The sequence below is a fragment of the Leopardus geoffroyi genome, chromosome B4 (assembly GCF_018350155.1).
Source record: "Leopardus geoffroyi isolate Oge1 chromosome B4, O.geoffroyi_Oge1_pat1.0, whole genome shotgun sequence".
Taxonomy (NCBI): domain Eukaryota; kingdom Metazoa; phylum Chordata; class Mammalia; order Carnivora; family Felidae; genus Leopardus; species Leopardus geoffroyi.
The window spans coordinates 141,929,115-141,952,377 of NC_059341.1; the positions used below are offsets into that span (position 1 = coordinate 141,929,115).

General features: G+C 64.0%; 2 protein-coding genes and 1 long non-coding RNA gene across 11 annotated transcripts; 1 reads left to right on the plus strand and 2 right to left on the minus strand.

Moving 5' to 3' along the window:
* Positions 1-1,781: 1,781 nt before the first annotated feature.
* ALG12 (ALG12 alpha-1,6-mannosyltransferase) lies at positions 1,782-12,608 on the minus strand. 6 transcript variants are annotated; one of them, XM_045463879.1, is made up of 10 exons: positions 12,588-12,608; positions 7,287-7,511; positions 7,083-7,215; positions 5,653-5,826; positions 4,850-5,044; positions 4,417-4,520; positions 3,773-3,996; positions 2,647-2,816; positions 2,474-2,549; positions 1,782-2,348 (listed from the first exon to the last, which is right to left on the minus strand). In XM_045463879.1, exons 2-10 carry the CDS (start codon positions 7,452-7,454, stop codon positions 2,111-2,113), a joined length of 1,482 nt encoding a protein of 493 aa, XP_045319835.1. In that variant the 5' UTR covers positions 7,455-7,511; positions 12,588-12,608; the 3' UTR covers positions 1,782-2,110. The 6 variants fall into 6 exon arrangements, with proteins under 6 accessions (XP_045319835.1, XP_045319830.1, XP_045319834.1 ...); XM_045463874.1 differs by lacking the exon at positions 12,588-12,608 and adding an exon at positions 10,946-11,058; XM_045463878.1 differs by lacking the exon at positions 12,588-12,608 and adding an exon at positions 10,946-11,022 and having other exon boundaries at positions 7,287-7,502.
* CRELD2 (cysteine rich with EGF like domains 2) lies at positions 11,280-20,594 on the plus strand. 4 transcript variants are annotated; one of them, XM_045463882.1, is made up of 10 exons: positions 11,280-11,593; positions 12,110-12,192; positions 12,730-12,840; positions 13,388-13,479; positions 14,398-14,574; positions 15,400-15,495; positions 17,031-17,114; positions 18,431-18,526; positions 19,112-19,258; positions 20,322-20,594. In XM_045463882.1, the coding sequence occupies exons 1-10, from the start codon at positions 11,459-11,461 to the stop codon at positions 20,366-20,368; spliced, it is 1,068 nt and encodes a 355-aa protein (XP_045319838.1). In that variant the 5' UTR covers positions 11,280-11,458; the 3' UTR covers positions 20,369-20,594. The 4 variants fall into 4 exon arrangements, with proteins under 4 accessions (XP_045319838.1, XP_045319839.1, XP_045319837.1 ...); XM_045463881.1 differs by lacking the exons at positions 19,112-19,258; positions 20,322-20,594 and adding an exon at positions 18,808-19,105 and having other exon boundaries at positions 11,302-11,593; XM_045463884.1 differs by lacking the exon at positions 15,400-15,495 and having other exon boundaries at positions 11,306-11,593.
* On the minus strand, positions 13,116-15,400 carry LOC123590591. Its single transcript, XR_006708858.1, has 2 exons — positions 15,102-15,400; positions 13,116-13,301 (listed from the first exon to the last, which is right to left on the minus strand). It is a non-coding gene; the product is annotated as an uncharacterized LOC123590591 (long non-coding RNA).
* Positions 20,595-23,263: the final 2,669 nt, after the last annotated feature.

Below are 23,263 nucleotides of genomic sequence, written 5' to 3' on the forward strand. Positions count from 1 at the left end.
GTAGGAATTCGCCATAAAGACGCACCTCGAACAGCATGAAAATACACGTGCATGAGGTTATTCAAACAGCTCTGTTGGGAGTCATGAAGTCCTGGCAACCACGAAAATGCCAGCATGCGGGAGGCTGGCTGAGTCGGCCACGGTTCATCCACACGATGAAGCACTACGTGGCTCCAAGAGGGGGTCGTCCCCGAGTAGAAGAAGAGTGCTTTCCAGAAGAAACAACGCGCAGTCAGCACACAGGCATCTTCACAAAAAGGACAAACCAGAAAACTGACGCTAGTTGCAAAAACGTGGAGGAGGGACAAGAGGGAGCCATGTCCCTGAGCGTGCCTTTGTGAAGAGTCCAGACTTCTGGAAGCGCGATCACGTTCTACCAATAAGGAGGATGGGAAGTCAGATCCTGAGACTGAAAGCAAACGGAAAGACGAGAGCCCAATCATATTTTAAATGAAAACCACCACAGTGAAGCAGGAGAGTTCATCCGAGGACCGTGCACACACGGTATTTGACCACGAACCTGAAGTCACTGGGGACAGAATTCTCACCGTGGAGGGCAGATGTAGATACAGACAAGGCAGGCAGACGAGCCCACGGAGGTGGAACTGGAGGTGTCGGCATGGCGCCGTGGTCTCTCAAAAGTGCACATAGATGTGTGCGTGTGGGTGTGCCCGTCCTCCCTCGCTGTCCACAGACACGGCCTAAAACAGACATCTTGAAAGCAACACGCAGGTTTTGCACCCAGGCCTCAGTCTCCACGACCATTCCCCAAGAGGAGGCAGGGCCCCTCGGACAAATGGCTGATTTCTGGGCTGGGACAGAGGGACCCGAGAGCCTTGTGCCGGAAAGTAGGGAAGCAATGACACATCACATGACAGCTCCCCGTGCGACCCCAGCACAGCGTGAGGCCCGGCAGCGATCCACGGATGCATGCTGATAACCGATGACAAATATCTGAGCCCTGACCAATTATAAATGAGTGATAAATGCCGGTAATACGTACATCATAAACACTGGGACAATTAGACAAAAGGGGAAAGGCGGGAGCTGGCTCGCATAGAGTGTTGGGCACCAGCCGGAGGCGGGAGGTGTTGCAAAGGCCAGCGTCCACAGGGATCATCGGACGACATCGAGTCGGGGAGAGGCTGGAGCAGGTGCGCCCAGCGGACATGTCTGCATCCACACTGCCTGTCGGCTGCGGTGGAGACCCAGTGGCTACAGGGAGGAGAGGCCGTCGCCTCCCTCCTAGGACACGCGGAAGTAGGTGCTCCATGCCGAGAGCTACTCTCTCGAGTGGCTCGGAAAAGGTAGCCTTTCTTTATGCATGTGAGCACGTGTGTGTGTGTGGCACGAGTGTATGTGGTAGGGTGCACGAGACGTGTGCAAGTGTGCGGCATGAGCACACGGTGTGCACGTGTGTGCAGTATGAGTACATGTACGTGTGTGCATGGTGTGTGTGCACACGTGGTACGTGTGTGGTATGAGTGATGCGGATGAAGTGTGAGCACGTGTGGTGTGATGTGTGCCTGTGCGTGGTAGGAGTGCACGTGGTGAGTGTGCACGGTACGTGTGTGCACATGGCGTGAGCACACGCGGTGTGTGCGTGTGGGTGCAGCGCACCCGTTTCCCTGCATCGTCTTCGGCGTCTGGTGGCGTCAGATGCATTTTGGGTCCTTAATAAATTCTCGGGCGATGAAGCGTAAAGATGCTGAAGTTACCACATAAAACGCAAGCTACGCGGAGGCAGTCTCTAGAAATACCACATATTGTTAAATCTCTAATAAGGAAACATTCAAATTTTTATTCTCCATCCTCTTTAAATTCCCACAATTTCACGTGAGCTGCCACGCCATGGCGTGCCTGTGCCCACGAAGGATTCTCCCTGCGGCTTGGGGCGTGGGCGGGGGACGCCGTCCAGCGGTGCTGCCTTGACACCAAGTCTCACACGAGCTCCCCCGAAGGGGCGCTTTTTCAGGTGCTCCGGAGGCCCCCAGGTGAGGCCCGCGGTCCCCGCTGGCCGTGCTCGGTCTGGGCTGGCCGTGGAGGACCCCGGCCTGTTCCCTAAGGCGTACGTCCGGGGCACGTCCCCGGTTCGGCTCTTCGTATCGTCTCATTTGCCAGGATGCCGGCGGAGCCTCTCGAGGAGCACCAGCTTTGTCTGCAGGTTGACGTCAAATGGAGGCAGTCGGGTCAGGTTCAGACTCACCCCGGTGGTGCCCGCGATGCTGGCCAGGACCCGGTGCGTGTCCCTGTAGAGGGCCAGCTGCGCAGGGGCCGCCTCCACGAGGAGGTGCGTGTAGGCCAGCATACGCCCCGACCCAGGCTGCACATCTTCCTTTTTCTCGTACCTGCGAGGGAAGAGCGTGACCGTGCACGTGTGGCCCCACGCCGGTGCCCGGATGCCCCCAGGGAGCCCCCACATGGCCTCTGCGAGGAGCGCCACCGCCCGCAGTCACAACTGGTGGGAACGTACCTCCAGGCGCTGTTGACTTCTAGAAACCGAGACACACCGGTCTGTGCGGCGGCCACGTCGATGTGCACGACGACGTCTGCGGACAACCACGCGTGTTCAGTCAGCATGGCGAGCTGGGGTGCCCTGCCCCCCGCCAGAGCCGCAGCTGGCCCAGCTCGGCCCCAAGCACCCACCTGTCCCGGGGGCCACCAGCTCGTGCAGCCGCTGCATCGCAACGCCGCCAGGATAGTTGAAGTGGGACACGTACAGGGCCGTGGCCGAGTACATGGCATTCACCACCAGGTGTCCTACCACAAGGGCGGAACCCACTTTATACAGCCAAGACTTCCTGTAGTTGTTCAGCCTGGAAAGAGCGCGTTTTACGGAAAGGCTTGCTCTCCCCCAGCAACACCAGCCGGTGGAGTCTGCGGCCTCACTTCAAGAACTGAACCCCCTTCCCGCACAGTCACGGACTCCTGAACAGTCTGTCCAAGGTTCGCCCCAGCTTCGCTAACCTGAGACGCCCAGATTTTCCGTGAACGGAGTCCTCCTCCCTCCCGTCCCAGCCCTCGAGGTGGAATCCGCCCGCTGCTCTGAGCACCTCCCCCTGTGGCCTCGGGCCGGGTGCACGTCCCTCCAGCACCACGCCCGCCACTGAACCCAGATGGCGCCCGAGGCTGAGGCTCACGGCCCGGAGCAGAGCGGGCACAAGGTGCGTCCTGCCCTTCACGGGCGTTGGTTCTTTGGGAGCACGGCCTACTCCTGGCTCCCGGCTCCCGCAGGGGCCGTGCGGCGGGGCCTCCTCTCCCGGCCACACCCTCTGCGCCCTCAGCCCGGCCGAGCGGCCGCGTCACTCCTGCTCCTACCATGGCAGTGACCGCCTTGCTCCAGGGAAGGGCAGCCCCGCTCGACCAGCCTGCCTTATCCCGGACGCCCTCCTCAGGGCACCTTCGTTCTGCCGCCGGGCTACCCCCCTCCCTCGGAAACCCCCACACCACCTTGTGCCCCACGCCCGTGGGTCGAGCGCTTCCCTGACCCTTCCCGTCACCCGCTCTGCCGCTCTCTGCTCGGTGGGGCCTGGCCCTTCAGCGAAGTCAGCCCTGGAGACCATCCGCCCGGCCGAAGCCCGCTCGGCCGCCCCGTGCAGGGGCCACTCCGGGCACGGCCTCCCCCAAGTGACCGAGACCGAGCGCAGAGACCAGCCCGACTGACCACAGCCCCACCGACACGGTGGGTGGGAGGCCAGCCCGTCCCAACCCCGGGCCCTCCTCCTTCAACACCTCCCCACGTGACAGCGGGCGCGGGCGGCGGGACGCTCACAGGCAGGCGCAGCCCCTGGCGGCCACGATGTTGAGCACAGGAAAGGAGTAGATGATGAACCGCAGCTCCTTGTGCGGCAGCAGCGAGTACAGGGCCACGAAGCCCAGCGAGGGCAGCAGCAGCGCCAGGGCCCGCCTGTCCGCGGCGCCCAGCGGCACGAACAGCAGGCTGCAGCCCAGGCCGCGGGGCAGGGCCGAGTAGAAATACCACAGCAGCGGCGAGGTCTGCGGGCGCAGGGTCAAGGAAGCACACGCCAGCGAGCCACGGCCGACAGGCGCTCCTGCCCGCGGCACCTGGGACCCCCCCCCCGCCCCCCCCCCGCCACCCGTCCCTCCCCCTGGCTGCAGAACAGCTCGTGCCGGTGGGACGGGTGCGCCGGGGACTCACGCGCTGTGCTTCCCGCCCGTGTGTACGCTGTCCAGTTCCGCAGCAAAACGCTACGGGCTACCGCTAAAGACCGTCCCGGAGGCTAAAGGGGAAACGGCGCCCAACAGCAGGGCGGTGTCTCGGCAGGTACGACTGCCTGGGTGAGGCGGGGGGGGGGGGGGGGGGGGGGGAGAGGCGGGAGGAGGGGGAGGGGGGACGACCGCCCCGCCCCACCCTGCAGGCCTGCAGGCTGCCCCGCAGACACACACGAAGGATACTCCCCAGTTGGAACTTTTGTTCAGGATGGTGTTGTACCAAAGCACCTTTCCCTCCGGCCACACGAGACTTCGCCAAAAACAGGAGTCCACGGCGACGGTCAGTCCTGGTAAGATAAAGGAGTCCCTCAAGAAAGAACACGGCCACCTGAGCCACTCGGACGTCGCCGCTGCGGCGTGAACAGCAGCCCCAGAGCCCCAGGTCGCAGGTCAACGTCCCGTGAAGCAGCCGCGTCGGCCACGAGCCCCCTGCTCCAGAGGGGGATGGCGCCTCGGGACCTCGGCTCCCCCGACGGGGTCAGCCGCCCCTCCCGGCCAGGACGAGGGCGGCCCGCGGATGGAGGCGCTAACACATTTTATCTCTGCTGGACATGAAGGCCAGCTCTCCCCAGAGCCCCGCTTTCAGTCACAGCAGCCCACGGCGGCTCCCACTCACCTAAGCAGAGAGCCCCGGCCGGCAGGGCGCAGCGCAAGGCCCGCGCCACCGTCACCCTCCGCGAGCGCAGCAGCAGCAGCAGCACGAGGCCCAGGAACAGGCTCAGCTCCGCCCGGAACACGAGGATGGCGAACGCCGAGAGCCGGATGAAGCGGGCCCACTTCAGCTGCAGCCAGGCCGTGAGGGCGGGCAGGACTGCAAGACACGGGGTGCCCGAAGCAGGCCGACTTGCTTCCTCCCGGCGAAAGCCACGCACAACCCGCCAGAGGACGGCACACGCCGCTCAGACCCAGATCTGCTGACACGGGGCCGGCCACGGCTCCTGCGCCACGGCGCCACCACACGGCCTGGGGCCGCTTCTCAGGCCTGACGGCACCTGGCCCCCGCGTGCCCCGAAACCCCCCAGGCTCCACGCGCCCAGCGCACCCGGGCCTGCGGCGTGTCCCGCCGGCCCCCCGCGGGGTTCATTTGGACGGGAACCCTGCCTGCCACCTTCCCCGGGCACGCGGACGTCCGGGCCACGCCCGGCCCCGATCGGCACAGACCCCCTCCCCCCCAAACCCACGCCATCCACGGCCCCCCCTCCTACCCACACTTGGCCTCCCCCCGTCTGCCTGGGTCACCCCCAGGACGCTCGGACAGAGCTGTCCACAGGCCAGGGAGACCCTCGCAGGCGGCCCCGGCCACGTGCGGGGAAGCGTGCCTCCATCCGGCACCAAGAAGAGGCCCCCCCCTTCCCCTCGCCGGGCCGGTACGCCCCGCCCCGTGGTGCCCAGCGAGAGTGCGGCTCGGCAAGCGCCTACCCACGGACAGGGCCAGCACGTTGGGGAGCGTCCGGGTGCAGTAGAACATCAGGTGGAACTGTGTGGCCGTCACCCAGCAGAACATGGTGGCCACCGTGGCCCCAAACTGCCGCCTCACTTCTTTTTGTAAAGTCCAGAGTCCCGAGATCACGCCGAGTCCCAGGACGGCTCTGACTAAACAAAGAGGGCACCGTGAGTGACCCACAGCGTGCAGGACGCCGGCAAAGCAGGTCTCCGCCAGGGCCGCTCGCGGTGCAAGTTGACGGCCAAGTAGCAGCGAGACCACCTCGAAGGAGGGGACCCTGAAGCTTTGCCGGGACCGTGCGGCCCGGGGAGGGGGCTCGGGGGGACACAGCCACCGGGCGTCTGCAGGACCGTGTGACAGGCGTGGCATCATCAGCACAGCCCATGCCACAGGGACAGGACGTGTCCAGGGCCACCCTTCCCCAGGCGGGGAGACTGTCCGGGGCTCCCCGACACCCCCGAACCAGCACAGCCTGTGCAGCCGCCCCCCGTGACGGCGGATTTCCATTTCCCAATCTGTTCTCTCAGGAAGCAGGCCTGCTTCTCCCCCGGGGATCTGTGTCTTTAACGTCCTGCCCGTGAGGCCGACAAACTAGCTGGAGAGCGTGTCTGACTTAGCGGGGGAGATCCAAATGTCGTCTGGGTGCAGCCACGATAAAAATTCACCGAAATGGGGCGCCTGGGTGGCTCAGTCGGTGGAGCGTCCGACTTCAGCTCCGGTCATGATCTCACAGGTTGTGGGTTCGAGCCCCGCGTCGGGCTGTGTGCTGACAGCTCAGACCCTGGAGCCTGCTTCTGATTCTGTGTCTCCCTGTCTCTCTGCCCCTCCCCAACTTGCGCTCTCTGTCTAAAAAAATGTTTCTTAAAATAAATTTTTAAAAATTCACCGAAATGGAAAACCGGTGACTATCGACCAAAAATGACATTTCAGAGAGAGATACACAGAATGTTCTGAATTTGGTTTTAAGAAATACATGGGCACACAGCCCCAGAACGCTCTGCACAAAGCCCTGTGGACGGTGGCCTCCAGGTGGGGGAAGTGAGGCCTCCGATGCAGGCGCCGTACCGCCTGGGTGGACGGCTCTCCAGGTGTGGCCGCCGGCCCCTCTGCGGCCACCCCCGGAGGTGCATCTCGCCCGCTTCCCCTCCGGCCACCGCGGCCGGGGCAGGGCCGGCTGGCACCCTCACCTCATGGTCTCGTGGACAGGTGCCCAGTTACCTGTCCCGGGTCACGGCCCAGGAAGGGCTGACTTCGGGCCTCCACCCGAGCTCTGGACCACCGCACGAAGCAGCCTGGGTTCTGACGGAAGGACGGCCCAGAAGCGGGGGGGGGGGCCTCCGCCCGGCCGACCGAAGCCCTGACTTCGCACGGCTCCTCTCCTGTCCTCATCCGGACTCCCCCTTACCTACTAGCTGAGAATAGAACTTGGGCGCTTGCAGCAGGGACAGCACACAGACCGCAGGGCTGGACAGCACCGCCACGGCCAGCGGCCCGAGGAACGTCCTGGGGACCACGCCGGGGAACTCGAGGTGGTCATACTGCAGGGAGAAGGGGGGCATCAGCGGACGTCTCGCAGGGGTGCCGCACGGCCCGGGACGTGGGCGCTCACCTTGTCCACGTCCAGCCGGTGGTAGAGCAGGTCGTGCACGGCCTGCAGACTAAAGCTCTCCTCCACTTTGGAGTAGGGACAGGTGAACAGGTGGATGGCGCCCACGGCCGCCAGCAGCCCCAGCAGCCAGCGCTGCCGGCCTGGGCCCGACGGCCTCTTCCCCGCCATGGCGGTGTCCCGCTTCACGTGCCTTCAGCGACCATCAACGCTGCTGCCCTGTGAGCACTGGGACAAAACGAAAATGCAGATCGCTGAGTTTCCACAGTCACACGTGAGTTAACACCCGGGGGATCCAGGTGAAGGGGGAGTGTGAACTCTGTGAACTACTGCTGTAACTTCTGTAGGTCAGAAGGCCTCCAACTAGAGAATTCAAGGAAAAATCACGCCTGAGCGCCTTTCACATTTTTTTAAAAGCAAGCTTCACACCGAGCGCGGAGCCCCACGCGGGGCGTGAACTCGTGGCCCAGACTGAGATCGAGACCTAAGCCGAGATCCAGAGTCGGACACAGGCTGAGCCACCCAGGCGCCCCTTCCACACTTTAACCGGCTGGCTCAGGCTTCAAGCTGTGTATTTTTCCAGGAAGACTTTATTTGCAGAACTGAGTCAGTCCTCCACGTGGCCGGGCCCCGGGCTGACCCAGCCTCTGGAGGGCAGCGGGACGGCCCCTGCAGTTGAGAGGCTCAACTCTGGCGGGACAGGAGGGCCCCACGGTACGGGCTGAGAGACCCCGGGACAGGCAGCTGTAGGGTGGGAGGGATGCGTCTGGGGGATGACAGAGGGGCAGCCACAGGAGGGCAGGAGGTGGCACACAGGGTCAGGACAGCCCACGAAGCCCCCGCAGTCCAGGTACAACCGGACAGGAGCTGTAGACGCCTGCCCACCGGAAGCCGTGTGGAGCCCCTGAGAGGCACCACGCCGGTCACGAACGCGAACGTGCAGATGACGAAGAGCATGAGTGTGTCCCTGAGGTGTTCAGACAGATGTCTGCAGTGGATCCCCGAATCACCCAAATACAGCAGGACGATTTGGGGAAGAGCCTACAGCACAAAGCTGCCCGGGAGACACCTAGATTGTCCCGCTTGTGTGGGGGGAAGATGGCAAATTCTTCTTCGTGTTTCTGGCTACTCTTAAAACAGGTTTGATTTCATTTGATCAGAACCAGAAAGGCCAGAAGAGAAAGGACAGAGTGCTTACTGTTTGCTAAACCACTTTTTTTCTTATTTATTTTTTCATTTGAGAGAGAGAGAAAGAGGGAGAACACGTGTGCACACACGCATGCAGGGGAGGGGCAGAGGGAGGGGGAGGGAGAGAATCCCAAGCAGGCTCCACAGCAAACGTGGAGCCCAACACGGGGCTCGATCTCAGGAACCGTGAGCAGAAACTGTCAACGCTTAACCGGCTGAGCTACCCAGGTCCCCCTAAAACTACCTTGTGACTAGAGAGAGGTTTCGGAAGTCTGTAGTCTCCAGGAGCGCCTGGGTGGCTCGGTCGATTAAGGGTCTGACTTCAGCTCAGCTCATGATCTCACGCTTCGTGGGTTTGAGCTCTGAGCTGTCAGCACAGAGCCCGGACCCTGCTTCGGATTCTATGTCTCCCTCTCTGCCCTTCCCCTGCTCACTCTCTGTCTCTGTCTCTCAAAATAAAGAAACAATTTTTAAAAATTAAAAAAAAAAAAAAAAAAAAAAAAGAAGTCTGTAGTCTCCAAAGATGGCAACTGGGGGGGGGATCAACAAGGGAAGGACAACCCATGGAATGGAAGGAGCAGGAATCCTGCCTGATGTGGCAATGCCGGCGGTGGTGAGGTGGGGCCAGGAAGGGGGGAAAGGGGCTTTAATAATTAAGAACGACCAAAGTAGCAGTTCCCTTAAAAGTAACCTAACTTTTTCTCTTCCCAGATATAAAAACCATGGATGAACAAGGGTGTTATAATTTGTCTCCTTCTTTCTTTAAACTTTTTTTAAAATGTTTATTTACTTTTAACAGAGAGAGACAGAGCATGAGCGGGGGAGGGGACAGAGAGAGAGAGAGAGAGAGAGGGAGACACAGAATCCAGAGAAGACTCCAGGCTCTGAGCTGTCAGCACAGCGAGGCTCAAACCCACGAACCGAGAGATCATGACCTATGTTGAAGCCAGATGCTCAACCGACTGAGCCACCCAGGCGCCCCAATTTGTCTCCCTCTTTCTAAAGTGTAAGCTCCTTGATGGGATTTCTCTGGTCCCGCCCCCCCCCCGCCCCCACCCCCAGAACCCTCAGCAAGGATGGACTCTGGTCATCACAGGAGCCCACATGTGATTGAAACATGTGGCTGACTGTCTCCCTGCTGGGCTCATGTCCTGGGGGCAGGGCCTGCGTGGCTGATTCACGGTTCTGGCAGCAGAGCCTGGCGCACAGTAGATGCTCAACAAACTACTTGGAGAAGAAATTCGGTAAAACTCTTCAACGTGGGTCTCATCACGCCAGCTTACGTTTTCATTAAAAGTACATTAGCGCTGGGGCACCTGGGTGGCTCAGCCGGTTAAGCATCTGACTCTTGATTTCGGCTCAGGTCATGATCTCACGGCTCCTGGGTTCGAGCCCCGAGCGGGGCTCTGTCTGTGCTGACAGTGTGAGCCCGCTTGGGATTCTCTCTCTCCCTCTCTGCCCCTCCCCTGCTCATGCGCGCTCTCTCTCCACGTTAAAAAAAAACAAAAAACCAGCATTAACGTTTTAATTTCCAGTAAAGCCAAGGAGACCACAGAATATTCACACACTATTCTCTGTTCCTCTTACTGGTATGGAAAAAAAAAAAAAAAAAAAAAAAAAGGTTAAAGAAACGGAAAGCGTTTACACACCAAGCTGTGCAAACGGCTGCAGGAGAAATGCTGCTTGGCGGGAACCTGACTCCGGCTCACAGCGGTCCCAGGTCAGCTAAGAACCCGCCTGCCCCCACAGACCCCCTGTGTGTGGGGCCCAGAGCACGCTCCCCTGCAGGGAACCCCACACTGTCCTCTCACAAGCTGTGAGGAGCACACGAGTGTGCGGGACTCCGGGCTCCCTCGCCACAGGGGCCTCTCAGCCCCAGGACTGTGTGTTTCTCTGCTGAGGACCGACCACGGGCAGAAGCAGCAGGTGCGCCCCTGATCCCGGAGGACGCCAGCACTGCCGGCGCTGGGCCGGGACGCTGGCCGGGCCAGGACGGGCGGGCGGGCAGCGGGCACAGAAACCGGGCGGAGGGCGTGAGCGCATGTCCGGCCGCGCGGGTCAGCCCGGGCGCGCACAGGTGGACAGGAGGAGGCGACCCGTGAAGGCCGTCCGGCCCCTGCCACTGCGGGCGCTGAGGGCTCCGCTCACACCGGGCACACGAGCGGCCCGGTGCACCGCAGACCAGTAGCCACCCTGTGCGCGTCCTCCTTCGGCGCTTCGTCGCTGGAACCCAGATCGCGCTCGTCTCAGTTCTATTTCCACCTCGGTTCCCGAGCCAGCGGCCTCGGGCAGGCAGGGAAACGCGGGAGCTGGGCCCCAGGACACTGTCCCCAGGCTCCCGGCGAGGAGCACCGGCGCTGAGGACGGAGGAGCGCGACGCGAGCGCCGGTTCGGGGTCCCCGCCGCCCGCACCGAGAACCTGCCCTCGCCCGCCGCCCGTCCCGAGAGCCCCGGCCGCGGTACCGCGCGCTGACCTCGCCTGCCGTCGGCGGCGTCCCTCGATGCGCGGCGCCCTAGGCAGCCCGCGGCCGGAAGCGGGGTGGCGGAAGCGGAGAACGGACGCGAAGCCCTTGCCCAAACCTAACATGGCCACCAAAACCTCGCTACCACCGCAGCGGGACGCCCTCTCTGCCCGGAGTAAAGATGGCCGCCGCGGCCGGTGCGCGCGAGGGGCAGGCCCCGATTTCCACGCCCCCGTCCCCACCCCCTCCCCGCTGGACGCTGACCCGGGGTCTTCTTATTGGTCGCTTCTCGTGGCGAGCCCGGATTGGGCTACATGGGGACGGGGTGGGTCCCTCCGACCAATAGCGGCGCGAGGGCTGGCGCGGGGCGGGATCCCGCCCGGCACCGTCAAGTAGCCCCGGGAACTGCCGACACCGCGGAGCGGTGGGCGGCCGCAGAGGCCGAGCGCTGCGCCGGTTCCCGCCGGACCTCGGCCAGTGCCCGCGCGGCTGCGTCCTGCGCAACGCTGCCCGCCTCCGCCCGCCATGCGCCCCCCTACCCCGGCCGCGCTGGGGCTGCTGCTGCTGCTGCTGCTGCTGCTGCCGCCGCCGCCTGGTGAGACCGCCAAGAAGGCGACGCCCTGCAAGCGCTGCCGGGAGCTGGTGGACAAGTTCAACCAGGTGGGCCGGTCACGCCACGCAGACGCGGGGTCGGGGTCGGGACCGGCCTTGGGGGGCAGCGGGGCCGGGGTCGTCCCGCGATGGACCGGGGTCCTGGACCCAGGGTAAGCCTGCGGTGGATCGGGGTCGGCCCACAACGGTCGAGGGTCACCCCGAGATGGGCCGGAGTCACTCCACCATGGACCTGAGATCAACCCACAAGGGACAAGGATCAAGGATCCAGGGTAACCCCTCCGCGGGCCGGGGTCACCCTGAGTGGGCCGGAGTCACTCCACCATGGACCTGAGGTCAGCCCACAAGGGACCAGGGTCAGGGACCCAGGGTAGCCCAGAGATGGGCCAGAGTCAGTCCTGACACCGACATCACCCTCGTGATGGACCCAGGATCACCCACGCAATGAATGGCGGCGACCTGTCAGTGGGCTTGGGGAGTCACCATGATGGACTAGGGTTGCTCTCACAACGGACGTGGGTGGGGGCAGCGGCACTGAGCCCCGTCTCCACCGTGTCCCCGCAGGGAATGGTGGACACCGCAAAGAAGAACTTTGGCGGCGGGAACACGGCTTGGGAGGAAAAGGCGCTATCCAAGTATGAATTCAGGTGGGTGCCACCACCCCTGCTCTGGGCAGCCCAGCTTCGGTACTTGACATGTTCCTGTGAACGTTGTCACCCACGTGAATGACAAATACACAGAAGGGTCCCTCTCATAGCGTCACCTGTCTGCTGGCCCCTACATGGCCTTTTGGCTTCCACACTTATCCCCGTATCCAGTCCGCACACAGTGGACTGGGTGGTCTCTTAATGATGCACCCTGGACACTGAGTCCCCCCACGTGAAATGTCACTGGCTTCCCCTGCTGGTGGGGTTAGCCCTCTCTCCTCCACCCAGGACTCCAGCCCCTGCCCCCAACTTCAGGGGCTCCCCTGGTGGGCCCCACACCTGCCACACGACCACCTGTTCTCTGAGTTTCATTCATCACAGGGCACCCAGCCCACCTGATGTGTCTGCTGAGGGTCTTTTCCTACTGAAGTGCCACCGTCCTTCCCGCCTCGCGCCAAGTGGGGATGTCCTGTGGGATGGACACTGACAGCTCGACTCGCCTTCTCACTCTGTGGTGCCGATGGGCTTGTGTTTCAGCGAGGTCCGACTGCTGGAGATCATGGAGAGCCTGTGTGGCAGCAGTGACTTTGACTGTCACAGCATGCTGGAGGAGCATGAGGAACACCTAGAGGCCTGGTGGCTGAGGCTGTGAGTGTCCCACACCCCCTGTGCCCCCCCACCCCGTTCCCCGGTCCTGCGCTCCCCACACCCCCTGTGCCCCCCACACCCCTGCACCCCCCACCCTGTTCCCCAGCCCCAGATCCCAGGGCCCCCCCATTCCCCCAGCCCTGCACCCCTACACCCAGTGCATCTCCCGCACCCCCCGCCCCGTTACCGGGCCCACCTCGCGTGCCCCAGCCTGGCTCTCCAGCCCCCCCACCCCAACCTTGCTCTCCCTGGGTGTTCGTTGAAACAAACATGAGTGGCTTCTTATTTTTTAATTTATCATTTTGAGATAATTTCAGACCTCCAAGAGTTTCCACACGCTCGTCTTCTCTCTTGTCCGCACGTTAGCATCTCTTATTACCTTAACACAATAATCCCGGTGAGGTCCGTAACTGGAGAAGTCCGTCCCGCCTGCACTGGTGTTTCCCTGACGTTACGATACCCTGGAGCACACGTCGTCACAAACTATGATTTTGCGTTGGAGAAATCTGTCACGTGAGCTTTAACGAACGCGTTTTCGATTCCTCAGGAAGAAGGAGTATCCTGACTTATTTGAATGGTTTTGTGTGAAAACCCTGGAAGTTTGCTGTTCGCCAGGAACGTACGGGCCAGACTGCCTTGGTAGGTTTTTCTCGGGGAGTCTCGAGTGCCCCAGGTCATTGCCGGTGCCCGTGTGGTGATTCCCGGGCGGGCGGGAGCAGGGTCGGCAAAGGGACGGTCCGTGCCACCTCCACCTGGCCCTGGGGCTGCTGTGTCGCTGCTGCCCTCACCCCAGGGACCTTCTCCTTTGGGCCGCACCGCTCTGAGCATCTGGTCCCAACCGGGCTTCTAATTCAGTCTCTACAGACCTCCCGTAGTCCACCCGTGGGCCAGTTTTAACCTGCCCGCATGGGCGCTGCCCCCTGAGTGCAAGGAGGTGGCTCTGTGGCTTGCGTGGCCCCCGGCCCAGCTCTGCCCACAGAGGAGCAGGGACAAGTCTGGGGCTGGGGCGGGGGGGGGGGGGGGGGGGGGGGGGGGGGGGGGGGGGGGGGGGGGAGGGACAGTCACATCTGTCGGGATGGACGCATCGTGCCAGCCTTAAGTAGGGAAGCCACACTCTCACGTCAAGACACGGACTTCGAAACCAAAGCCACCAAAGTCACTCACCTTGATCAGCTGGATCAAGTGGCACGTTTTCCAAGTTCAGACTCTCCCCCTGGCCGCAGCCCCCTCCTGCCTACCTTTCCTCCCGTCCCGCTGCCACGGTCCCAAGCAGTTCTACTCGCTCCACGTGTGAGCATCCTTGTCCCCGGGTTCCAGGTGAGGCTGCCCAGAGCCCCCGGCTGGCTCCCGGGCAGTGACCCACAGGCCCCGCAGGTTGCATGCAGGCTCCTGTCAATCCCAACCCAGGCGCTTGTTCTGGGGGTGAAGCGTGGCTTGGATTTTAGCGGGACTTCCAGAAAGCTACTTTGTGAGCGGGGGTGGGGGGCGTCCTCTGGGTGTGAGCCGAGCCCCCGCCCCGGGATTGAGCTCTGAGCAGTGGGTCTGTGTCGCCCCCAGCGTGCCAGGGCGGGTCCCAGAGGCCCTGCAGCGGGAACGGGCACTGCAGCGGGGACGGCAGCAGGCAGGGGGACGGGTCCTGCCAGTGCCACCCTGGGTACCAGGGGGCCACGTGCGCCGACTGCGTGGACGGCTACTTCAGCTCGCTGAGGAATGAGACGCACAGCATCTGCACAGGTACCGCAGCAGCGCGGGCGGCCAGGGCTTCAGCCCACGGTCCTCGGCGCGACAGACGCATCCCTTGGCTCTTACCCACGTCCCGGGAGCCCGGGGGGCACGCGGGAGCCACGGGAAGGGAAGCAGGAGGATGGGCCGCGGTGCTCTTGCCTCCCAGCCCCAAACAGCCCCCGGGAGGGAAGTGAGTCCCGTTCTCCCGACGCCCTCCGGAGAAGGAGGGGAGGGTGGACGGTGTGTCACAGCCATGCTCGTCGGGCTCCTGGTGACCTGCTGCCTTTAGTGTCCCCTCGCGGGCTGGCCCTCCCTCTGCGGCTGTCGTCAGCGCGCGGACACCGAGGCGGAGCGTCTGGAGTGAGCGAAGGCCACCCTGGGCCCCGGCCTGCGTCACTGCAGGAGTTGGGGTGGGGGGGGGCGCACATGGGAACGGGGGTGCTGAGGTCACGTGGCGGGACCTCCCGGCCCCAGGTCCCCTTGAGAGGACACACCGTCTCGGCTACCCCGGCATCGAGTACGGGGGGCTCTCCTACCTGGGTCTTCAGAGGTGTCCTGGGCGCTCCGGGTGAGCGCTCAGGCCCTGAACTATCTCCCTGGAGTCGAGGAGAGAGCCCCCCGCTTGTTTTCTCCGGTCACGTCCGGATCACGAATCGCAAGAGTGGTTTTTTCTGTCGTTGACTGAGCGCCGCTTTCGGGGGTTTCTTCCTTATTTGTTTCTGGGTTTTGTTTTCGCTCCACTGCAGGTAAATTTCTGAGATGATCTCTGCGTCGAGCTTGTTACTCAGAGTGGGATTTATGCTTACTGGCGGCCGTCCCGCCTCTGCTTTCCAGCCTGTGACGAGTCGTGTAAGATGTGCACGGGTCCCACCAACAGAGACTGCGGCCAGTGCCAAGCGGGCTGGGCGCGGGAGGACGGCGCCTGCGTGGGTGAGGCTGAGGCTGCTCGGGCTCCTGGGGCCTGGCCTTCCCTCCTCCCTCCCCTCTCCCCCTCCTCCTCTCCCTCCTTCCCCCCTCCTCCTTCCCCCCTCCTCCTTCCCCCCTCCTCCTTCCCCCCTCCTCCTTCCCCCCTTCCTCCTCCTCCCCCTCCTCCTTCCCCCCTTCCCCCTCCCCCTCCCCCTCCCCCTCCTCCCCTCCTCCCTCCCCCCTCCCCCTCCTCCCCTCCTCCCCTCCCCCTCCCCCTCCCCCTCCTCCCCTCCTCCCTCCCCCTCCCCCTCCCCCTCCTACCTCCCCCCTCCCCCTCCTCCTCCCCCCCTTCCTCCTCCTCCCCCTCTTCCTTCCCTCCTCCCCCTCTTCCTTCCCTCCTCCCACTCTTCCTTCCCTCCTCCCCCTCTTCCTTCCCTCCTCCCCCTCTTCCTTCCCTCCTCCCCCTCCTCTCCCCCTCCCCCTCCTCCCCCTCCCCCTCCTCCCCCCCCTCCCCCTCCCCCCTCCCCCTCCTCCCTCCCCCCTTCCTCCTCCTCCCCTCTTCCTTCCCTCCTCCCCCTCCTCTCCCCTCCTCCCCCTCCTCTCCCCTCCTCCCCCTCCTCTTTCCCTCCACCCCCTCCTCCTGTTTTCCTTCCCCCTTTCTCCCCTTCTTTCTCTCTTCTTCTTCCATCCTTTCCATCCTCTTTTCTCTCTCTTCTTCCTCCTCCTCCCCCCCGACTCCTCCCCTCTCCTCCTTCCCTCTTCTCTTCTTCTCTCTTCCTCTTCTCTCTCCTCCCCCTTCTCTTCTCCTCCCCCTTCTCTTCTCCTCCAGCCCTCGTCCCCTTCCTCCCACTTCTCTCCTCCCTCCCTCCCTCTCCTTTCTCCAGGACCTGCTGGTGTGCGGCCACTGGCAGGGAAACTGAGGCACAGACCTCCCTTTGGCCTGGAGAGCCACACACAGGTGCTTCACAGCCACAGAGAGGAGGCATGCCTTCTGACACACACGCTCCAGAGCTGAGGCCCCAGGCCTTGGCTCTCCCCACCCATCCCCTCCCCTCCCCACCCAGCCTGGTAGCCACTGCCCGCTTTGGCTGTATCCTTTTTCTGAGCTGCAGCCTGCCCCGGAGCACTGGCTCCAAACCCAGCCCTGCAGAAGGCCCCGGGAAGGGTCTGGCAGTGGCCGAGGGGCCCTTCCCCAGGTCCGAATGCCGGCAGGCAGGTGGGAGGAGGGGCGGGTCGAGGCTGGGGTGCCCTCCTCCCCTCATACGTCAGCTTTGGTTTCGCCCCTCAGTTAGGGGCGTCAGGCTCGTACCTGACGCCTCCAGTGGGGAGGGAGGGGCCCCGACACCGACCTGGAGCTCATCCGAGTCCACGCGTAGCACAGAGTGCTCACGTGGTAGCCATTGGTCCCTCGCAGCGGCCCCTCCCCTGGGACCACTTAATGTCCCTGGTTGTCACCCCTGCACGTGGGAGGCCACCTCCCTGTCCGGCCCCAGCCCCAGGTTGCATCATCGCGAAGGTGGTCCGGCTCAGCCCCTCACGGCTGTGCCGCTGCCTTCCAGACGTGGACGAGTGCGCGGCCGAGACGCCTCCGTGCGGCGACCAGCAGTACTGCGAGAACATCAACGGCTCGTTCGTGTGCGAAGGTGCCTGGGCATGGGCTCCTCCGGGGCGGGCACGCACCTCCTGGGCCCTGGGCCCTGCCGATTCTCCCTTTTCTTATGTTCTACCTACTTTAAGTTCTTTTTAATGTTTGTTTATTTATCTTTGAGAGAGAAAGAGCACGAGTAGGGGAGGGGCAGAGAGAAGACAACACAGAATCCGCAGCAGGCTCCAGGCTCCCAGCTGTCCGCACAGAGCCCGACATGGGGCTCAAGCCCGACATGGGGCTCGAACCCACGAACTGTGAGATCACGAGCTGAGCCGAAGTCAGACGCTCAACCGACTGAGCCACCCAGGCGCCTCTCTACCTACTTTAGAAAGTTGAAGGTGATGGGCGCCTGGGTGGCTCAGTCCATTAAGCATCCAACTCTTGATTTCGGCTCAGGTTACGATCTCAGGGTGGTGAGACTGAGCCCCCCATCGGGCTCTGCACCGAGCCTGGAGCCTGCTTGGGATTTGTTCTCCCTCTCTCTCTGCCCCTCCCCCACACGCACGTCCCTATGCACGGGCTCCCGCTCGCGCGCTCTCTCTCCCTCTCTCTCAAAAAAAAAAAAGTTTAAGGTGGCAACCCAAGTGACAGGTATTTGTTACAGAACATTCAAATGAGTTGAAAGTAATGTTGAAAAGCCATCAATTCCACGGAGAGGGAGCCTCTGTTACTAGTCCTAATACGCTCCCCAGTGTCTCCTTGCCTTTTTCACTCAACAAGGCCGTGACCCTCTTCGTCCGTCCTGTCACGTCGTGTACGTCACGTACACGCGTGTGTGCGATTGCAGAGCACGTCCTGACTCCGCCGGTTTCTTCGACAATCTGTATCGCTGGCCGTTTGAGTCAGACCACTTCTCCCGCAGTTACGCACTTTGAATTCCTTGGTGGATAAAGCTTTTCGTGTTGGTCACTGTTTCCTCGCACTGGTTCCAAACTGCTCCGGGGGTGTGCGTGGTAGGGCCACGCCGTCCCCGGGAGGCTGGGGGCCTCCCCACGTGCCGCGTGTGCCCCTCTCTGTGATGCGTGGGCCTCGCCTGGGAAGGTTATTCGTACTGAGCTCCCAGCCGCCCGTCATGAGGAAGGCGGCCACCCCCGATACCGGCTCCGACAAGAGGGTGCAGAGGGTGCCTGTCCGTGGGCTTCCCGTGCACGGTCACTGAGTCTCCGCGCTGCCGCCTGAAGCCCGTGCTTGGGGGTGGGGGTGGGGTGGGAGAGGCCGGAGCGCCCGGGTTCCCGCGTGGCGTGGCTCCAGACCCCGTGTGCCCGCAGGACAGCGTCTGATGTCGTCATTGCCTCTCCCCCTTGTTTCTAGAATGTGATTCTACCTGTGTGGGCTGCACGGGGAAGGGTCCAGAACGGTGTAAAGAGTGCGTCCCGGGCTACACCAAGGAGAGCGGCCAGTGTGCAGGTCAGTGCGGTTGTGTCTGTGCTGGACTGGGATGGAGCGCTGCCGGGAGGCCACGATGTGACCGGTCCTGGGACGAGCTGGGGGGCGGGGGGCGCCGGCTCCGGCTCTCCGCAGACCCCGTTCCTCCAGCTTCGAGAGCATGTGACGCGGGAGCAGCCTGCGCCTCCCTCCCCCCCCACCATGTGCGTGGTGCTGGTGATCCTGTGGCCTGGGGCTCCCGCACCCCACCCCCGTTTCCCCGTCAGCCAGGGGTGACCCGGCCCCCGTGGTCCCCTCCACAGTTGGGGCCGGCCGGAACCCACTTGGAAAAGGGCAGCGAATCCACCGACCTCGCTGGGCGAGCTCACGCCGGGCCTCCCGCCTCCTCGCCTGCGCCGTGCCTCTCTGCTTTCCGGCCACGCGTGGCCTGACCCCCGACGCCTCTGTTAAACTCCGCCCTCTTCCTCTCTTCTCCGACGAGATGTTTCCGACCTTCGGCTCTCTGTGCGCGAGCGAGTTATGAGAATCGAATCTCGTGATCACGACGTGTGTCTGCCGAACAGAGGGATCCATTACAGTGGTTACAGTGGGATGTCTTTACCGCAGACGTAGACGAGTGCTCGCTGGCGGAAAAAGTGTGCATGAGAGAAAGCGAGAACTGTTACAACACCCCTGGGAGCTACGTGTGCGTGTGTCCCGAGGGCTTCGAGGAGACGGAAACAGCCTGTGTGCGGACGCAGACCGCCGCAGACGGTGAGTGGCCTGGCTGCGGAGCACGGGCAGGGACGCCGGCCCCCGGGCCACAGCTGCCGGCTCAGAAACGCACAAAAAGTGGCCCCGGGAGGGTGATGGCTGGGCTTCCTGGAAGACAAGAGGGTGACGGTCCCCGTGGGGAGTCCCGGAGGTCACGCACAGACTGAGGTGTGGGCGGGAAGCAGAGTCAGTGACACCAGAATCAGCAGGCGGGCTGACGGCAGAGGAGCCACTGGACGGTCCCCACGTGGTCCGTGCACCAGCTTCCCGGAGGCCTGAGGCCAGGACCCGCTCTGAGCCTGTGGGCAGGACCCTGGCCTCCTCCGGCTTCCGGTGGCTGTGCGTCTTGGATCCCCGGGGCTTACAACCCCATCCCTCCAGTCTCTGCCCCTGTCCACGTGGCCTTCCCGTGGCCTGTGCGTGTCCACGCTCCCCTCTCCCCGTATGGACACCGGTGACTGGAGAAGGACCCGCCCCAGTGACCTCACCTTACCTTGATCATCTGTGAAGAGCCCGTTTGCACACTAGGCCCAGTTGACGGCTCCTGGGGTTAGGAGGTCACCACGGCTCCCGGGGGATGTGTGGCTCTTCCCACGAGGCTCCTAGAAGTGCTGCGACAGCACGGAGTGGAAGGGACGGCGTCTTCCCCAACGAGTAGGTTGTGCCGCAGAATCCAGGAGCCCCCGGCCCCGAGCGGGGTAAAGCCCAGCGAGCGCACAGCCTCGTAGGACGCCCCGAGCACCAAGGACAGGAGCGCGCCAGACGCCAAAGGGAGCGAGGACACAGCAGAGAACGGGACAGCAGCCACACGCCACCTCTGCCTCGGCGTGGCCTCCCCGCCCACGCCCCTCCCCATCATCCGGGCTCCTGTCCTGCCCAGCTGATTCCGGAGCACCTGGCCGCCCCCCCCCCCCCCCCCCCCCCCGGCGCTGTGGGGCCAGCAGGACGCCGCGTTGGGACATTTGTGCCCGCGCTCCGCCCCAGCCCCGTGAAAACCTTGCGGCCTCAGCCTCGGGGCCCTCGTGCGGGGTTTTTACCAACTGATCTGTTTGTTTCCTGGCAGAAGTCCCAGAAGACCCAACGCAGCCGCCCGCGCGGGAAGATCTGTGACGTGGGTCCGGAGCCGGGAGCCGGACCTGCCCTTTAACTTATTGAGACTGACGCCCGGGAAAGGCGGCCCCCACACCCGCGCTCCTCCGCGGACGGTCCAGGGCGAGCTGCTCCCCCTCAAACACTTGTGCCCATCTGGCATCTGGAAAAACCACAGTTCCTGCTTGTTCTTGAGCAGATTTGTATATTTTGCTACCGTTCTTTATAATAAAATTGACCATTGGAGGTAGTCAGGCACAGAACACGTGTGAGTTTGTCTCACTGAAAAGCACAAACGACTTAGGACGGAGTGAGCTCCGTCCGCCCTCGCTGTCCCCCCCGCTGGGGCTGGAAGGCACCCCTGACCGCCCCGCACGGAGAAGACACAGCCCTGCCCACCCTGAGGCGGCCTGCCTTGGGCTTTCAGCACAACGGGATCAGGACAGCTGTGCCACCGACGGGCCCTCAGGCAGGGTACAGCCAGAGAGAAGCGTCCATCGCAAGCCCCAGGGCCAGTTTCTCATCCTTGAATGAAGCAGCTGAGAATGATACAGGCTGTGGCTCCACGGGGAGGCCTCCCAGGGCCCCCTCCCCCCCCACCAGTCGGCACGGCTGCCCCAGGAACCCCCACCCACGTGAACGCCCGGTTCCCGGAGCACCCTGCCTGCCCCACTGCTGTTACCCCCGCCCCACTGCCGTCCACACGGGGGGTCACCCTGGGAGGCGGCCTCCTGTCTCCCGCTGTCCTGGCACCGAGGACCTCGGCATCCTCGCGACATCTTGTGGTACCTGCTCTGCGGGCCCAAGGTGGGCACCCCAGTGGTCGCAGGGGACACCCCTGCCGCCAGTCTTGTCCCTGGTTCTCCCCGGATCCCCGTGTCCCTCGGCTGGCCTCCCTTGCTCTGTTGCCATGTCTGTGCTGGGGGACAGGGAGCATTCCCTCCCGGGCCAAGCGCCCCTGAAGTCCTAGAAGACAGGGCCGAGTTGACCGGGCAAGGCCAGCCTGCGGCTCTTGTCCAGGCCAGACCTGCTGGGGAGTTCACACGGGAGAAAGCCCTGTCATCACGCTCTGGGGACCGGGCTGGGGGTCCAGGCAGTGGGAGCACGGTGGTGGGAGAGGTCACCACCAGACAGCTGATGGCCACATGAACTGGGAAGGGAGGATGCAGCCCTGTACTTGGGCGGCTTCCAGAGAACCCTGTGGGCTGGGGGCTTCGTGGAGGGAGAGAGGGCAAACCTGAGAGCCAGGGGCTGGCAGAGCCCCGCACGGGTGGGGGCAAGGACGGGGAGGCCCAGAAGGGAGGCCCCCGGTGGGTGAGGGGCTCCCTCCACAGCTCGAGCCCCAGCAGAGGGCCAGGCCAGAGCAGGTCGGCATGTGGGACCCAGGCCAGGCCCAAGTAGCCAAAGCCACAGGCCACGTGGCTGGCATGGAATCGACCCCAGTTTCCAGTTGGAAGCCAGAGGCTCCTGAGTCTGCCTGGTGGGTCACCTGGGCAGCAGCCCACCCCTCCCAGGGCTCTGTGGACAGTGGCGCCCCCCCCCCCCCCACCGCTGCACAGGTGACCTTGGTAGGTGTCTGAGGGGCTGTCTCCTGGCAGTGGGAAGGGCCAGGCCCTGCCGTTGTGGATGCTAAGACATCCCTGCAGCTGGCTCCCCACGTTGGCCCCCCGAGGTCTGTGGGGTCCTCTGTGGGGTCTGAACCCTGCCCTTTGCCCCACCGAGGCCCCGCCCTGGACCCCCACCATGGCACTCGGCCCGGGCCGCTGGGGAGGGATAGGGCCGGCGTAGGCATCTCCGTGCCGACAGCAGCTGTGGCCACAGGCCCGGGGTGTGTGCCCCATTGACCCCCCTCTCGTTCCGCTCAGGGCCCCCAGCCCCTTCGCTGCCTCTCTCCCAGGGGGAGACTGGAAGCACCAGGCTGACCCGGCTCCTGGAATCGCCGAGCGGGGCCCAGGTCAGGGCCTTCGTCCTGCTGGGGACACTGGGTCTGGCTCCTCTCTGCTCGGCTGTCACCCCTCAGAGTGGCCTCTTCCCCAAGTCACTTCCCTTCCCTGGCGGGGGGGCGGGGGTTGTCTGCTCTGAGGCTGAGGTCTGGAGCCACTGGCCAAGCACCCCAGCCTCAGTCTCCTTGCCTGTGAGCAGGAGCACGTCCCCAGACAAGGGACCTGGAGATGGAGGCGGAGGGCCCCACGCAGCCCCTGGTGTGTGCAAGGGGTGGACTGGGGCGAGGCGTGGGCGGGCAGGGCGGACTTGACCCCAGCAGCCCCTTGCCAGGCCCAGCGTGGGGCTCAGGTGCAGGCAGGAGCCAGGTGCCAAGGTGCAGGGACGCAGGGGCTGCGAGCCTGAACGTCAGGGTCCCAGCCGGGTCTCCGGGTGACTGTGGAACCCCCCCATCCCTGGCGGCGGCCCCTGCCGAGGCCCTGCGGACCCCCCTCCGGCCCCAGATCGGCCGCCGGAAAGGATAGCGAATGGACAGCGGGGACCCCTCCCTCAGGCGGAGCCACCGCCGGGCTCGGCTGGTGGGGACGCGGCCAGCAGGTGGCGCTGCAGGACCACCCCGGGCTCCCCTGCTGCGCCTGGAGCCTGGGCCGGGGGTGGGTGACCCTGAGGAGGGCTGAGGTCCCAGGGCAGGACACTCTGTGGGCGGTACCCCCCCAGTCCCCTTCGCCGACGGAGATCAGACCTGTGGAAGAAACAGGGAGAAAGGAAGCCAAGCAGGACGCAGCCACCGCGACCCCGCGCTGTGGCCTCAGCGCCCGGCAGGGAGCCCAAACCGGAGGACCCTCCGCTCCCTCTTCCCACCCTGGACGCCCCCCGCGGAGGGGCCTGCAGGGCAGCGACCCAGCCCACCCTTTGCCTCTGGGACACCTCCTCCAGCTTCAGGACCGCCGTCAGGCAGCCTGCCTCCCCTGCTGG